Source organism: Rhamphochromis longiceps, linkage group LG3, assembly GCF_057381845.1.
Source record: "Rhamphochromis longiceps isolate RC_006_pf linkage group LG3, R_longiceps_female_GT1.1, whole genome shotgun sequence".
Taxonomy (NCBI): Eukaryota; Metazoa; Chordata; class Actinopteri; order Cichliformes; family Cichlidae; genus Rhamphochromis; species Rhamphochromis longiceps.
The window spans coordinates 57879235-57895004 of record NC_140559.1 but is presented as its reverse complement, the minus strand read 5'-3'; the positions used below and the strand labels follow the sequence as shown (position 1 = coordinate 57895004).

At 42.3% G+C, this 15770-nt stretch overlaps 1 protein-coding gene across 1 annotated transcript in view; it reads right to left on the bottom strand.

The window, feature by feature from the left end:
- Positions 1 to 11974: 11974 nt before the first annotated feature.
- Positions 11975 to 15770, bottom strand: part of nrxn2b (neurexin 2b) — a 655677-nt gene continuing 651881 nt past the window's right edge. The window contains exon 19 of the mRNA XM_085400466.1: positions 11975 to 15020. Coding sequence (XP_085256592.1) covers positions 14131 to 15020 — 890 coding nt within the window. The 3' untranslated portion in view covers positions 11975 to 14130. The remainder of the gene's footprint in view (positions 15021 to 15770) is intronic.

The window sequence follows — 15770 nt, the reverse complement described above, 5'->3', positions numbered from 1 at the left end:
GAGGCCTGGTAATGAACTAATCATGTGATTCAGGTTTGCTGACCCAAGGTGAGATCTAAAAGCTGCAGGACACCGGCCCTCGGGGCCTGGAATTGCCCACCCCTGGTCTAGCATGTGTTAGACAGCCCTGCTTGGCATAATGTACACTGACACAAAGATGTAAACAATTACTCACAGCACAGAACACACACACACGTAATTTGAATGAATTTAATTGGCATTTTTGCAAACAAAACCTCTGTGTTAAAAGTAGTCAGTGCTATTCTATTATTTTATAGAACTACATAGATCTATGGGAAAGGCTACGGTGTAGCTATATACCCTAATGCTGTATCCTGCGCCTGGTGTGCGCACCTTCACAGAAATGTAACTACGTCTTGCAGTGATACAGAGCTCAGCTGTGATGGGTTTTTCTCATTTCCATATCCCTCACAATATGAGCATAGACAGAGCTGGTTCTGAAATCTTTTTTCCTCTCTGTATTACCATAAAAGTAACTGTTGTGAGCTCCAAGTCCAACAAATAACAGCTTAATTTCACCTGTGATGACAGAACAATCCAGAAACAGCAGCAGGGATTCAGTGCAGTATGCTTTCTGCCTCTGCAGTGGTTACACTGATGGCCAGATATGGCCACAGTAAGTTTTTGGCTTGTACACTTAGTTCCATAACTTAAGGTCCTGGGTTTGATTCCACCAGCTGGCTGGGGCCTTTCTATGTGGAGTTTGCATCTTCCCCCTGTACTCTGGTTTCTGCAAGACATGCAGTTAGTGGGGCTAGGTTAGTTGGTGATTCAAAATTGGCCTTAGATGTGAATGTGACTGTCTGTCTGTCTGAAAATAGATGGATGGAAGGATATCATTTTTATAATTTTAATTCATACCCCACCACAGGTAATCAGACAATTCTAATGTAGACTTTTATGTTTACTTCAAGGTGTTTAACAAAAAAGGATAAACTATTAAGGAGTTGTAGCCAGTTTCATAGATCAAACTGTTTCAAAGGTACTGAGACAATTGACTGATGGGGAGGATTGCAGGCAGCCAAAGCTAATTCTGTTTATTTCTTGACAAGTCAGGCTGATAAAAGTTGTGAGCTGAGTCCAAGTGTTGAACTCGCATTTGGTGCCTGGTGACCAGAACATGGGGTCCACAGGGATATTAATGCACTTGCTTAAAAATCAAAATAAACTGTTTAGTGAGTCAGGAAAAACTTTACGAGTGTCCAAATCAACAATCTGGTTCATTATTTAAAATAAGGAATGGACTGGCCAGCTCAGCGGGACCAAGTGACCTGAAAAACCACAGAAGACAATCAAACTGGATGATTGCAATTTTTTTTCATTGCTAAGAAAATCACTGCACAACATCTAAACATGCCCAGAACCATCTTGATGAGGTAGGCATACTAGTGTCAAAGTCTACAATGAAAAAAAAGCCTTCATGAATGGAAAATCAGAGGATTTACAACTAGGTGCAAACCACTCAAGAACAGGAAGAGCACATTAGATCTTGCCAGAAGACATTCAAAAGGCTCTGTGCAGTTCTGAAAAAAGATATTCTTATACCACAACGTTATGCATGGGCATGTATGGCTGCCAACATAATTAAATCCTAATGTTTATTGATGATGTGACAGCTGATAGAAGTAGCAGGATGAATTCTGAGTGATGCCGGGCTGCCCTTTGTGCTCAGATTCAGGCAAAATGCTGAAAAACTGATTGCACAGATAGATAATTACCCATGCCATACTGTGGAAGTAACACAAGAGCTTCTCAAACATACTGGATATTCTTCAATGGCTAACTCAGTCAATTGATTACTAGAGTCATCAGTCAGTCACTGACTGCAAAGGACTTCCATTCAAGTTTAAAAAGCAAAGCTGTAATTCCTGAACAGCTAATGTGACGGAGTTTTCTTTAAACCCCTTGAATTAAGTCTAAAAACATATCTGCACTTTAAACACATCTTGTTTAATTTAAAATATTCACTGTTGTAATTCACAAAAAATGAGTCATGTTCATCACGTGTGGCTGCTCTGCTCCGTGTCTGCTTTTCTCTCCTTGATACAGAGGATGGGGAGCAGAGGACACACACACACACACACACACACACACACACACACACACACACACACACACACACACACACACACACACACACACACACACTGTGAAACAGAGAGTCAAAAAACAGCAGAAGACACATCTCATTGAGCTTAAATGAAACAAGTACACATAGCAAACTAAACTGAAGCTAATAAATGGCACTAATGTCAGATAAACCTGATTAACAGCTCAGACATTGTTGATCAGTCACCTTCATGTTTTATGCCAGTTATCCAACCATAAGATATCTGGTTGACTCAGCAGTATGTACCATAAATACTTAATCGCAAGGTGTTGGAGGTTGCTGTCAAGGGTACAAGTGTCCTGAAAAGACTTTTTTCATGGCAGCAGTCTTAACCTTAAAAATAGATAGTTCACAGGAAAGAACTAACAGAAAATGTATTAAGAGCCGCGGGGCGTCTGGAAAAGCACAGGTCTAAGTAACAGCATTAGTGATGGCTCTGTTCCAATCACATATCCCAGTAAGCCCTGAAAAAGAGCAAGCGTGCACAGTGCCAAGGCCAGAACACTCACACACCTTGTAACGACGCTAATTGTAAGTATGAACTGTACAACTTTACCTGCTGTGACATTTCAGATTGTCTGCTGTGGAAGGTGTCTGTGGCAACTACCGATCTTTACAGTAATAATCCAGTGAAAGATACTTCCTTTTGCTTTCACCCTGTGATTAGTGCTGGAGTTGTAGATACTTTAAATGATTGTTTCCCCACATAGGCTAGTTTGCTAATGTCCATATTCTGTATTTAAGCATTTAGAACCAGCTTTCCATCCAATAGTAACCGAAACATAACTAGTTTGCTGAAGTACTGGAGGTAAGCCGGGCTGGAGGTAACACTACAAGGTTATTGTTCGATAGGTTTGTGTTTATTAATTAATTAATGCATTTGTATGTATGGGGGTTAGGGATAGTAGTAGGATAGATGGGATTGTGTCCGTATTGAAGACATTTAATGTTGCTTCTTTTTTTATTGTTTGGGGACAAATGTGTTATTTTGTTGTGTTAAGTGAGAATAAACCTTTAGTGGAGGCAATGAGCACTTTTCAAAAATTCTGCACCTGTGTTTTCACTGAGTTGTTGACGATTAAACCTTTTCTGGGCTTTGCTTTTAAAAAAAAATCGTGTTTTTCATGGGTATACCTACTAATAATTTTTTTTTTTTTTAAAAACAACACACAGTAAGCTTTATTTCTGAGTATGTGTTGCTACAAAATACAGCAAAAGAACCAGACGGATTTACTTTTAGCCTTCACGTGTAGCTTAGCTTAGACTGCATGAAAGAACAAAGGTGGTTATAACAAATACGGACTATATAACACATATTTCCCCGATATGCTAGATTTCACGTCATGTTTGTACATTTAAATAAACTGCTAATAAAAATATATAGAGACAAAGGATGCCTCAAGACAACAGTCAGATGAATATCTTTTCTTGGTTTTAATAGCAGCTGAAACTTGTGAGGCTTGCACGTGGTCAGATGCCTTTATTAGAGGCTCATTTCTGTTGATGATTGATTTGTTATGTATAATCAGTGAATTACTTGTTTACTCTCTGGCAACTGTGCTTGGCTCGGTGTTGTGTTTGTTGCATTTCAAATCGCTAAATGTTATAACACAGTTAAAGAGGGATTCTGTTTCGTTGTCATTTCACATGCTGTTGCATATTGACACGGGACCGAGTGGTCTGTACTGAAACTGGACAGGTGCAGAAACCCAGACAGAGACAGCAGGTGGTTTAACAATATTTTATTGGTTAGGCTTAAACTTTGGTAACGTGTCGAGGAGAAAAGCAAATAAAACGTAGAGCTTGACGTGGCGTGGCCTGGGTAACGAGGCTAAGGAGTATGCAGGACTAGAGAGAGGGAACGGGGCCTGAGATGCAGACTGGAGCTGGGCAGGAAACAGTCACACTGAAGAGAGAAGACAACGGAGTTAGGGAGTTAGTGGAGGTAGCCCTTAAGTGGAAAGTAATTTGTATAGCAATTCTTATTTGCAGGAGGAGGAACAGAGTGTTAAGAGGGGGGAGACAAGAATCCGGGCGAGCTGAGTGGCGTGGAAAGGCTGACCTGAGATCCGGAGGTTTCAGATGGAGGTTGATGGCAGGAGGGCAGGCAGGTGAGGCACAAAGGGATTTCTACAATCCTTAGTCCGCGTGTAAAGCGTGAGCCAAAGGTTTGAGCCAAGGTGAATCCAGAAACTGCAGCACAAGAAAGTTTCGTTAACAAGGTAAATCACATAGAGAACTTGAAACATGCCGGTTACCAACATAGGTTGATGATGAACTGGCGGTGAATGAACGTCAGCGTGAAGCTTAAATCACTCTGGCATGATTACTTGCAATTGGATCCAGGTGTGCAGGAGCTGGAGGAGGTGGCCCTGCCCAGGGACGTGTCCCAGGTAGGTTCAGGAGCCTTGTGGAAATTCCAGCCATCCACCGCGGACCATGAGACATAGATCAGCAAACAGGAAGCATCTGCTGATAATACTACCCTGCCGATTGGGCTCTAGTAATAATGAATGAACTGTGATATCCAAAACAGAAATTTCCTACTGTCTATTGTTACGAAATCAGTTTCACCCCGGTTCTGTTTATTCCTCGGGCATCCAGAGACGGCACCGGACTCGGCAGTCATTTTCACAAAAACCTTTATTCATCTTCAGTTGGTGTGGGTGCGTCGTAACAGTCAAAGCACTGTGTGTGTGTCTCTGTGTATGTGACTTCCTGCTGGTCATAAAAGTAATCTCCTCACTCAATCTACACCAAATTCCTTTAGACAACATACAAAACACAGTTTACAAACACTGAGACCCCCACTCTGCATCCACTGGGCCATTGGCCTCTTGTTGTCTTACATTTAGAGATAAGGTGAAGAGTCTCCTGCAAACCTACTTCTAAGTTATAACAATTCTGACCGTTTATTAGATTCAGGTTAAAGCATCAGCATCAGCAACCCCCAACTGTGGCTTCCTGTCTCCTTTTATGACAGCAGACCCCCAGTGTCATTAAATTTCTTTCCCTCTAAACAATCACACTCTCAGGCTACAGCTAAGCCAAACTGAAACACAGACAAATCCTTCCTTATTCCTCTGATCTAAACAAATTTAACACATCATATTATAATAACTATTTTCTTGTACTCACACTATCAATAACTACTAACAATGCTGATTCATAATAAATATCAATTATTATTATTTTTATTATTATTAAATCTCACAGTACTTCCAGTACTGATTTTTTTCTTTAGTGGTTGGCAAATAAACAAATATTTGTTTTGGTTGAAACTCCGAAGCCCCCAAAACATCATAAGTCCCAGAAAAGAAACAGCTTGTTTGGCAAATCTGTGTTCCCCTTAGCTCAGCTGACACCCCCACAAACACATATGGTAGGGCAATTGCAGCTGATGTTACCTTTGCTCAAAGAAAGACTTTTCTTTTTGAACAAACTGTTATGCTGAGGTCCAGAAACAAGCACACAAGAGGAAAAATACAAAAGGCACAGTGAGGCTCCCTGATGCCACTGGCAGCTGAAACACTACAGCATGCCTTTTATGTTTATTTCCCAAGTAAAGCCAGCTCTGCATCAGTATTTTAGGGTTGTAGTCTTTGAACCAAAACTCAGCATTCAGCCCGCAGGTGTCCGTGGACTTGCCTGTCAAGTGTCTGCGTCCTAAACCAAGGACAGAACAGGAGGATTACCTCACCTGTACGCTTGTCTTTGGGGACTTCAGACAACGTCTGTTCCTGCAGGAGCCCCTCCTCTGTCATAAATACCGCCTCGGGGTGCATGATCACACACCCGATTAAACACACAAACAAACACACAGGCATCTCACAGCTCATTTAAACTTTTACTCTAGAGAGTGGCAAATAAACAAATTGAATCTGAGGCTGCACCGCACCCATGTGTGCGACCGGCGAGACAGACTCAAGTACAACGCTGTAAACCTGCTTGGCAATGAGGGTGGCTGCCGAGACGGCGTTGTTGTTGATTGTCAAGCCACCCAGTGATGTCATATTTCTTGTGAAAGCTGCTCTAGTGTATTTACAGCTGAGCTATCTGCCTGTGGGGAAGTGATGCTGCTGCTTTGTTTTGGCTTTTTGCTGCTTTTTTGTGTGTTTTGGATTGGGTGAATGTGGAGCAGAGCTCTCCCTGTAGGAGGAGCAAGAAAGCTGTCAGATTTAGCAGGGGAATATTTGAGATGTCTTATCGTTGTGTGATCCCTGCATGTGTGCACATCATATTTTATAGATTGGTGAGTAAACGGGAAAAGCGGCCAAAAAAGGCACAACTCACAGTTGGATTGAAGATTGGATGATGACATCGGGAGGAAACACCACACAAAATGGAGCAGAGACGTCTTGTTCTTCTTTCCTTCCTTACCTTTACTAACCTCTGCTCCAGATTTACAAACAGAGCCTTTGATTTGATACCGCGTCTCTCTGCACGAGCTGATTCAATCCCTGCAGAGGCAGTGGCGCATAGACTCTTGACTCACTGTTTTTAACTTGATTACTGTGAAAGCTTTTTTCGTGCTCGGAGGATGGGGGAAGAATAAAACACATACAAAACCAGCACAGTACTCACATTTTGTCACAGCAAGATCTCATAGAGCTAACTGGTTTTAGAGAGTGTCTGTCATGTTCTCTAATTGGCTATGGTGACATTTTGACTAGAAGGGAACTTTTGACTTTTAATTCCAAGAAAATTTCCACCCTGAGGTTGAAATTAGCAGCTGTGAAAGCCAGTCTGTGGTCATATGCATTTACATTCACATGCATGCTCGAGCCTCATTTATAAATAATAGCACTAGCATGGTTTCTGCATTAATCCTCATTCAACTTTAAGCTAAGATTTATCTTGGACCTGAAGAGTCCTTTTCTGTGTGCCAGCACAGCACAAAATCGCTCTTACTAACTTGATCGTGAAATATTAATGCTGTGTGTGTATCTTGATTAAGGGGGAGTGCAGATTTTCTCCTGCAGAGGGTGAATGATGGACAGTTTTGGATTAGTGCCACTTTTGGCTGGTAAATGCAGACTGTATATAAAAGTTAGAGACAGCCACTGTGACACCCGTGGGATTCCACTGATGTAGAAGTCCTGAGTTTGCCATTTTAGTATTTCTGAAACCAGACACCATGAATGAAGGGCGGATTTAACAAAGCGCCCTAATTGCAGCACGGTGGTTAGCACTGTTGCCGCACAGTAAGAAGGTCCTGAGTTCAATTCCAGGCTGGGGTCTTTCTGTGTGGAGTTTGCATGTTGTTTGCCTGGGTCCTCCACAGGTAGTCTGGCTTCCTCTCACAGTCCAAAGACATGCAGTTAGTGGGATAGCTTAATTGATCAAATTGCCCATAGGTGTGAATGGTTGTCTTTGTCTATGTGTTAGCCCTGCGACAGCCTGGCGACCTGTCCAGGGTGTACCCTGCCTTTCACCTTATGACAGCTGGGATAGGCCTCTGCGGTCCTGAAAAGGATAAGCGGAAGTAAATGGTTGGGTGGTTTTGGCCCTAATTACACTATGCACACCAATACAGGAGAGACCTGCCGACCACAAAGTAGCCATCATATAAGCCGCTCAGAATAATTAAAGGAACACTTTAACCAGAGAATAGCATCAATATAATTAAACTTCTGGGATATTAATCTGCTCCGATCAATTTCAGGTAGGTTGGTGTTAATGAAATTAAGAATAGCTGCACTAGAGCAGGATGGGTTTTTCTAGTTTTGCATTTGATCAGGGTCACTGTCACTAATGGTAGCATGGTAGTCCAACTCCTCCAGGATGTGTTTATTAATGGTCAGAAATAGTTAACACAGATTCATTGTTCTAAATAAAATATATGATTACAAAGTAGTCCCGTGTACAGACTCAAAAGCTTTGTGTCTGACAAGCAGCATCATAGCCATATGAGGCCTGCTCCCTTCTTATTGCATGACAAATCAAGAAGATCTGGAGCGGAGTCCAAGGTTGACTTTGTATCTGGTAGCAGCTTACTCTCAATATGAGGCCCAACGAGAGTTTTGATGCAAGTGAAGGACATTAAAGTGAAGAGAATTAAATGTAAAATTATGCTTATTCAAATATTCTCCTTGTATAAACAAGCTTCTCTCAAGGTCTCATAGTGAAAATGTTTTCTGCAAGCAAAAGAGGGAATCCCAGTGTTTCACTGGTAAATCAATACAAGGAAGGATGGAAGGATTCGTGAATGCAAAGAGGGCGGCGTCTTATGTCAGACATAGCTTTATAAATAACAGAGCAATAATCAGCATCTTCTGTTGTAAGGTCTTCAATAGGTGGACTCCTCCTCCTGGAGAGGAGAGATATTTATGGGCTGGTCTCATGTGGTAACACTGTTGATGTCAGGGACAGCATAAAAAGAAAAATACAGAGAAGAACAATGGCAGAGCTTAATTACTGTGTGGTTTAACAGTTTTTTAAAAATATGACAAAATTACAGGATTTCTTTTTACTAGATGAATTGAATTGCTCTATTTAAAAAGAATAATTATAGCTTTTTTAATAGTTGAGTGCACCTGAACAGAAAATGAAAATATTTTCAAAACTCAAAACTGACTTTTTTACTAAACCCAGACCATCCTCTGTTTATCTTTAAAGCCGTATAAAGGCTTTTAATGCACAAAATGCTGGAGACGAGCCCCTCTCTGCCTCCTGCGGAAGAGCCATCATTACTGCTCCGTTCCTCAGGAGAAAAACTCTCTGTGGCGTTGGTATGGATGCTGAAAGGTGGAGGCACAGGGAGCGCCTCAGTGCCCTATATAACCAAAGAGGCAGTGGCCTGTAGATAACCCAGCTTAGCATCCTGTCTGTACTCGAGCACTGAGCCCCTCAAACAACATCCCAGTCTAGTGGAAGCCTCGTATAGATGAATCCACCTTTTGTGTTTCTTCTTGGACCAAATATTTTTGTGTCTTCTCGTATTATTGTGAAACTAAAGAGTTAACTTGTAACGTTATCCCTTTAATGTGGAGATTAGACAAACACCCTGCAGAGAGCTCGCCTCCTTGTTAAGAGGTCAACTAAGACATATGCTCCTATTAATTCACATGTTACAATCAGGGCATCTTATTACCGACCAGGTAATTTCATTGGATGAATTTGTGGCATTTATTTTTTCGAATCAAGCTCATGTTTTGGATCCAAATAAACAGCTCTGCCCTATCGGACCACTGCACCGGGCAACGAGTACTCTTGTAGATCACATTGTGTATTCAGTACTGGTAGGGCACCGGTACTGAATACACAATGATGTGGAAATGGTAAAATAAAACTATTTTACCTCTGACACACAGCTAGACACGGCTCTGGGTCAGTGTCTAGGTCTCTGAAATGATCTGTCTCCTCACATGTGGTCCCAACTGCCCCACTGGCATCCTGACATACTATCAATTCCTTTATCAAACAATGAACTGCTCTCTACTCTTGAGAATTAGAATAGCGAATGAACCAACAGTCTCCATTTCTTCCTTTTCTTGTGTAGAAACAGGATGAGCTCATCATGGCTTGATGTGGACTTCATTGTTTTCACAGTGAGGATGAATTTTCCAAAAAAACCCACATTTGTCACGTGGGTGTGGTATATGTATGTTGCGCGTACATCGTGTTGCATTTTTGAAGTGTGCTCAGCGTGTAAAGATCTTTTGACATGACAATAGCTGGCTAAACAACTCATCTTTCTCTGTGATACAGCGCCCTGGACCATGCGATGACACTATGCTGCTGCACCCAAAAATGTAGCTTGGGTTGGAAGTAAGGCACTGCTTCTTTTATTATGTTGCTGTTGTTTTTCCTCATTTTTTTTTAGAAGGTAAAATTAGCCGGTGCAGCTCACCAATCAGCTCACCCTGTCTGTGTCTTGTTTTTCATTCATCCTAATGCTCCAGTGGACTATTAGTATGATGTGTCTTATCAAATATGTATGCGAATCTCAAATTCTGATCTCAACAGCACAGAGATCCAGAGTAAAGTGCATCTGACCTCTCAGGGGTACCGCAGTTTCTGAAAATGCTGACATTTCCATTTAGTTTGAGTTATGTGTAACAACTGAGAACTGATTGTCCAATATAGAAAACCATCGTAGTTGATTTACATCTTTTTTAAACTGAAGTAAAGCCCGGTAACTTCATGCTGGATTTAAGAGCTAAGGATTGTGCTCGAGTCTGATGATTGCTCTCAAAGATTACGACGTTAGCATACTGCTCTGCTTGTGATGATTTTTTTTTATCACTTTGTGGGAAGGATTTTTTAGAGGAGCGAAGACGACTCATGATGAAGACTCGTTAAGAGAGGTCTCACAGAATAATAATCAATAACTGACCTGAAAGTAATTTCAGTGGGACACGTGTGAGTTTAAACAGCTTAAAGAGCTGCACAAGAAATGTATCACAGATGGCTGAAATTTGTTCAGGCAGCAGAATAAAAAAGATGTTTTTTATATTTTCCTGCAGGATCACAGCAAACAATACTACAGAGGTATGATCATCTTGGCAGGCCACAAAATTAATGTATATATTTTAAAAAAATGCTCTGCCATTGAAGGACCGTTAAAGCTTAGTGAATAAACAAAAGACTGCAGGATGTTTTCCTTTGTTTCATAATGACAGCAGCACCTCATTGCTGCTAAAGCGATTTTTCAGCAGAACAATGAACCCCTACTGTACCAGCTCCAGAGGTGCTGGGCTGCAGCTCATCCAGGCCTGTTGGGGTTAGTAATACAGGAAGTAAAATGTTAGCAGGCACACTGTGAGTTGAGCTTTGTATATTTGAGCTTATTTGTATTTACACTTGGAAAATGGGCACCAATAAAAGCAAATACCATTCCCTATATGGATGTAATGGATGTCATTATGGATGAATTTGAACATATTTGACTGTGTTTTCTTTCTATTGTCCTTTGGAAGTGGCACCGAACACCTAAAAATACACGTGTCGCGTTTGGGAGAGTTTGAGAGAGAGAGTGCTGTTTCTGACAAAAATTTCTGGTCTAAACTTTCCCGACTGTTTCAGACCACCTGCATACGCACCCGTCTCTTTGATCTCAGGCAGTGTCTCTGCTTCGCGTCTCTCCCCTTGTGCCCTCCTGGGGTGCCGAGGCTCATATTTTGAAAACCTCAGCTCTACAATGAAAATGTAACTGACATAAAACAAACGCGGTCTCGACGTACTTGAATCAAGTCTGACAAATGTGGAAAGGAGAAAAAATACATCCAAAGAGACATCCAAATAGACTCAAAATCAGAAAAGTGCGCTCACATCAACGTGAAGATAAGGAGCTGAAGTTTTCCTCTGAAATGAAAACGGCATTGGGTGAGTAATTGCTCCCTGTGTTTCTATCGATTTCCGACAATATTAAGATACATTTAAACTAAGTGTGAAATCGTCTTACTTTCTTAATTTGGAAAATGTATTAACACATTAATGCTTTTAGGGCCACTGTGCTGTTATGAAATATGTCAGCATTTAAAGCCGTGATGTGGAGAATTTTTTGTGATTATAGCATCTTTCAAATTATTTGATGTAATAACTTTTCTTTATACTGAGAAATGAGACTATCCCTTTAAAACGGGTCCAGCTACAGACTTATTTTGCAGAGTATTTATCTTAATCGGGGTGTCAGAGTCAGAAATGGTCCGGTTCTAATTAGAGCTGCTTTCACCAGCAACTTGGTCCATCGGATGTCGTAATATCCAACTGTTTCAAAGCAATTTGCAGTCCTCTGAGTACCTCCTGGGGATTGAATCAAATTTGAAAATAAGGAGACAATGAACAGACCACACAACGCAGTAAGTAAGAAGTATATAACCAAGTGTATTCCCTCTGTTAATGTACACATATTTAGAGTCATCTCACTGGAACACTTTACAATAACATTTAGAAAGAACAGGAAGATACTGGGAGAGTATGCTCAGAATGGAGAAAGAGAGAAACCAGACAAACGTGGCAGAAGAGAGTAACGACGGAGCCCGTCAAGTGAAATGACTACCGTCTTGTCTCTCGCCATATAGACAGAAATAGATATAAAACAAATTAAAGTAAATAAAAATCAGAGGATGGATAAAACCTGCTTTCCTCACAGGATACGGGGACATACGATCTCTACAGAGAAAAAGGAATGCATGAAGAACAAAGAAAGAGGCTAAGGATGACAGATGGAGGATAAAAGAGGATATTTTCTCCTCTGGAAAAGGAGAATGCATGGTTTGATGTTCATAACCCAAATCATATTTGCTCAGGTACCAAAAGAAAATACATAGAAATTTCAGTTTCCCAGAATCAGTTATTTTTTTTCTCCAAACAGGAATGATAGTAGGGAAAACACATTTCTCTTAGTAATGGGATGAAAGTCAAATATTTAGACATTTCACAAACTTTTTTCAGAATTTTTCTTTTCATGGTACAGTTTTCTTTTCTTAATAGACTTGAGAAAATTGGAATACTAGAGTTCTGTTGTACATCTTTCAGGGAACTGCTGTTCTCCTTTTATTTGTGTGCTCTTCCCATTAAGTTCGCTTTGCCCGCGGGCTGCCGTCAGTCCAGTCAGGCTAGAGAGGGGCGAACGACACAGTTGCTCTTTTTCAGCTGCTGCAAGGTATCTCTCTCCACAGTGGAACTCCAACACGAATGAATTCAGAATCTCCCTAAAATGTCTCTCATTCCTCCAGAAATGAAAAGAAATTTAAAAAAAGAAAAGAAAAGAGCAAACCAAAGTGACTGAGTCTTGCAGCAAGGCATTCCATCAGCCGCACTGTTCATGAAGTGGGGGGCAGGGGTCTGAGGAACGGGGGGTTGGACGGTGAAGCTGTTCAAGAATCCCATCTTTTGCTGTGCACGTCTCAGCAAACGCACTTTTTGATTCGTTCACATAGGTCCATATGTTTCTGCAACGTCTATACATATATTTATAATTATATAGAACAGAGTTCATCTTGTTTGCTGGAGGTTTTTTCTGTTTTTCGGTGATTAGTAACTTGTAAGGACGTGACAGTTTCTCTGCTGGCCCACTAGGGGGCACCTCAGAGCCCCAGATACACATGACACAGATCTGCTGGAACAAAGGACGACCAAAGGGGTGTTTTTTTTGGCCTCGATGAGTTTTTGGCGGCTAAACGTACAATTTAGCATCCGTTAGGTTGGAGCGGTGGCATCTCACGTAGTTGCTACTTTTAATGTTGTTACGATCATCAGTCATCGGCGTCATATTTTTTTTGTTTTTTTAAACTCCACAGAAAGGAAAAACAGTTTATCTCTTTTTCGTAAATGAATACTACATGCTTGAAACACGGCAGAGTTTACATCGCATCGGCTGCTGGGCACCGTAGACAAGGAGAGAAACAGAGTTCGTGGGTGAACGAGAAGGAGAGAGAGAGATCCGATGAGAGGCGAGAGATCGGAGGTGTCGAACACTTACAGAGGTGGAGGAGCTGGATTTGACACAGTGTTTCTCTAAGCTGGCAGTATATTGATCTGCTAATTCGAGCCTGGTTGGAAAAAAAATCTGTTTGATACTGTCTAAGGTGACGCAGGTTCTCCTCAGAATCAAGTACAGGCCTTGACACAAATACTGATGGCGATGCTTTCCTACAGTACTCAGGCTAACCCATGAATCACTGCTTTATCAGCATTTGCTACGTGGTTGTTGGCACGGTATGTGTAGAGATGTAATAGCCTTTCCTTAAATCCACACTGTGGTTAGCATTGAATGCAACTGAAGTTTAGTCTAATCAATCAAAGCAATGTGGAAATGTGTGAGGAGAGCTGTGATGTCACTGTGCCATCTCATTTCGCTGCCTCCCTCTGATTCGAGATGAACTGGTAACACATATGAGCACCTGACAATACTTGAAGTTTGAAATGAATTAGCCACTGTGATGTGTTTGCAGTTTTCCCACATACTGCCTTCTCTCCCTCCTTCTCCCCGCCGTCTCTTTCCTTTTCTAAGTGCTCTGCTGTCTGCCCCTGTGTGTCACGGCGGCACTCCCTCAGACGTAGTACTCTTTGTCTTTGTTCTTCTTGTTCTTGGTGACCGTCTTGGCAGTGCTGGGCTGTTTCTCCTTCACCAGGGCCCCATTGCTCTGTGTGGCTGAGTTGCTAATGTAGTTACGGCTCTGGTCCACCTGATAGGAGCCCTCATCGCGGTTGCGGTACTTGTACATGGCGTACAGCAAGATGAGGATGCAGAGGGCAGCGGCTGCCACGATGCCCACCACCATCCCGGTGGTGCTGCTCGACTGCTGCACTTCTACGGCACCCGGGAGCCCTCTCTCTGGAGACGTGGGGTCTGGAGTGGGAACATGAGGGAAATTTGGGGGATAGGTTATACCTGGGACTCTACGGTGGCCTGGATCCAAAGAGGGCTGGGCCGGCGGCAGCAGCACTTGGTCCCGGGTGTTCATTTTCCCGGCAGGGATGTTGTTGCTACTACTGCTGCTGCCGCTGCCGGCTGACTTGATGCGCGGGTTCAGCTGATCGGGGTTGGCTGTGGGGGTGGAGGAGAGAGGGGGGCGGGAGTTGGGGAAGTGGGAGAAATGGCGGTCTCGGGGGTTTTGGACGCCACCCTCGACGGCCGGGGGAGGGGGGAGGACAGTCCTGTCGGTGACCAGGCCGGAATTTTTGTAATAGTCCTCGTCATCTGACTCGGTCATCTCCCCCGAGCCGTACGCCGACACCTCGATGGTCTCCTCGCAGTCCTCCTGGTCCAAGGGGCAAGGGGGCCGGCCGTTGGGCAAGGGGAGGGATTCTTTGGTGGTTTCAAGCAGGGTGAGGAAAGGGCGGTAAGTGGTGGGGGGCGGGGGTATTACTGGGTAGTGGGTGGCGATAGATGGGGGGTCTAGGGAGTCCACTGTAATAATGGGCAACACTAATTCACCTCCTAGGACAAGAAAGAGACAACGAAGGAAAAGAGTGTTAGAGACCACCTGAGGGAGAGACGACTTCCAGATCAACAGAAGAAAGACAGTTCAAATGTTACAGAAACACCAGTATTAGAACAGCACTACAGCTTAACATGAGGTTAGTTCTACAAGTTTAGTCTGTGCTATTTAAAAAGTTAATATGCTGACTAACTTTGAGCTGCATTATAAAACAAGATGTAAGAATATACTCTAGCCTGCACCTGCTCCTGACTGTTCTGACCTATTTCGCTGTGCTGCATATTCCTACATGTCATATCACTAACACAAGGTAAAAGCAGACTACAAATTACACTGAACAACGTAACATCTATTGTACTACACAGCCTATCCTTCACTGCTAACCTTTCTAGTCCTACCTACGTTGACTACGCTCAGATGTTTCTGCTGTGATTGGTTAAATAAGATAGCAAACCACGAGGTTCAGGTCACTTACATCAACAAATTGGCCGCATGATTTTTGCATGAAAAAAAAAATTACAAAAAGAAAGCTGTGTAAGATTGTTCTCGGATAGTGATAAACAACTCCCCTCCCCACCCCCACCATTGTTTACCTCCTCTCCTCTTTTGTCTCTTTATTGGGTGAAAAATAATCAGAATGTAACAAAAAAAAAAGAATAATAATGTATTGTTGCATTATTCACTTGTTCTCCCCCCCCCCCAAATTCACATGAAGAATTGTCTCAATCCTATTTTCCCCTTTTGGGCAT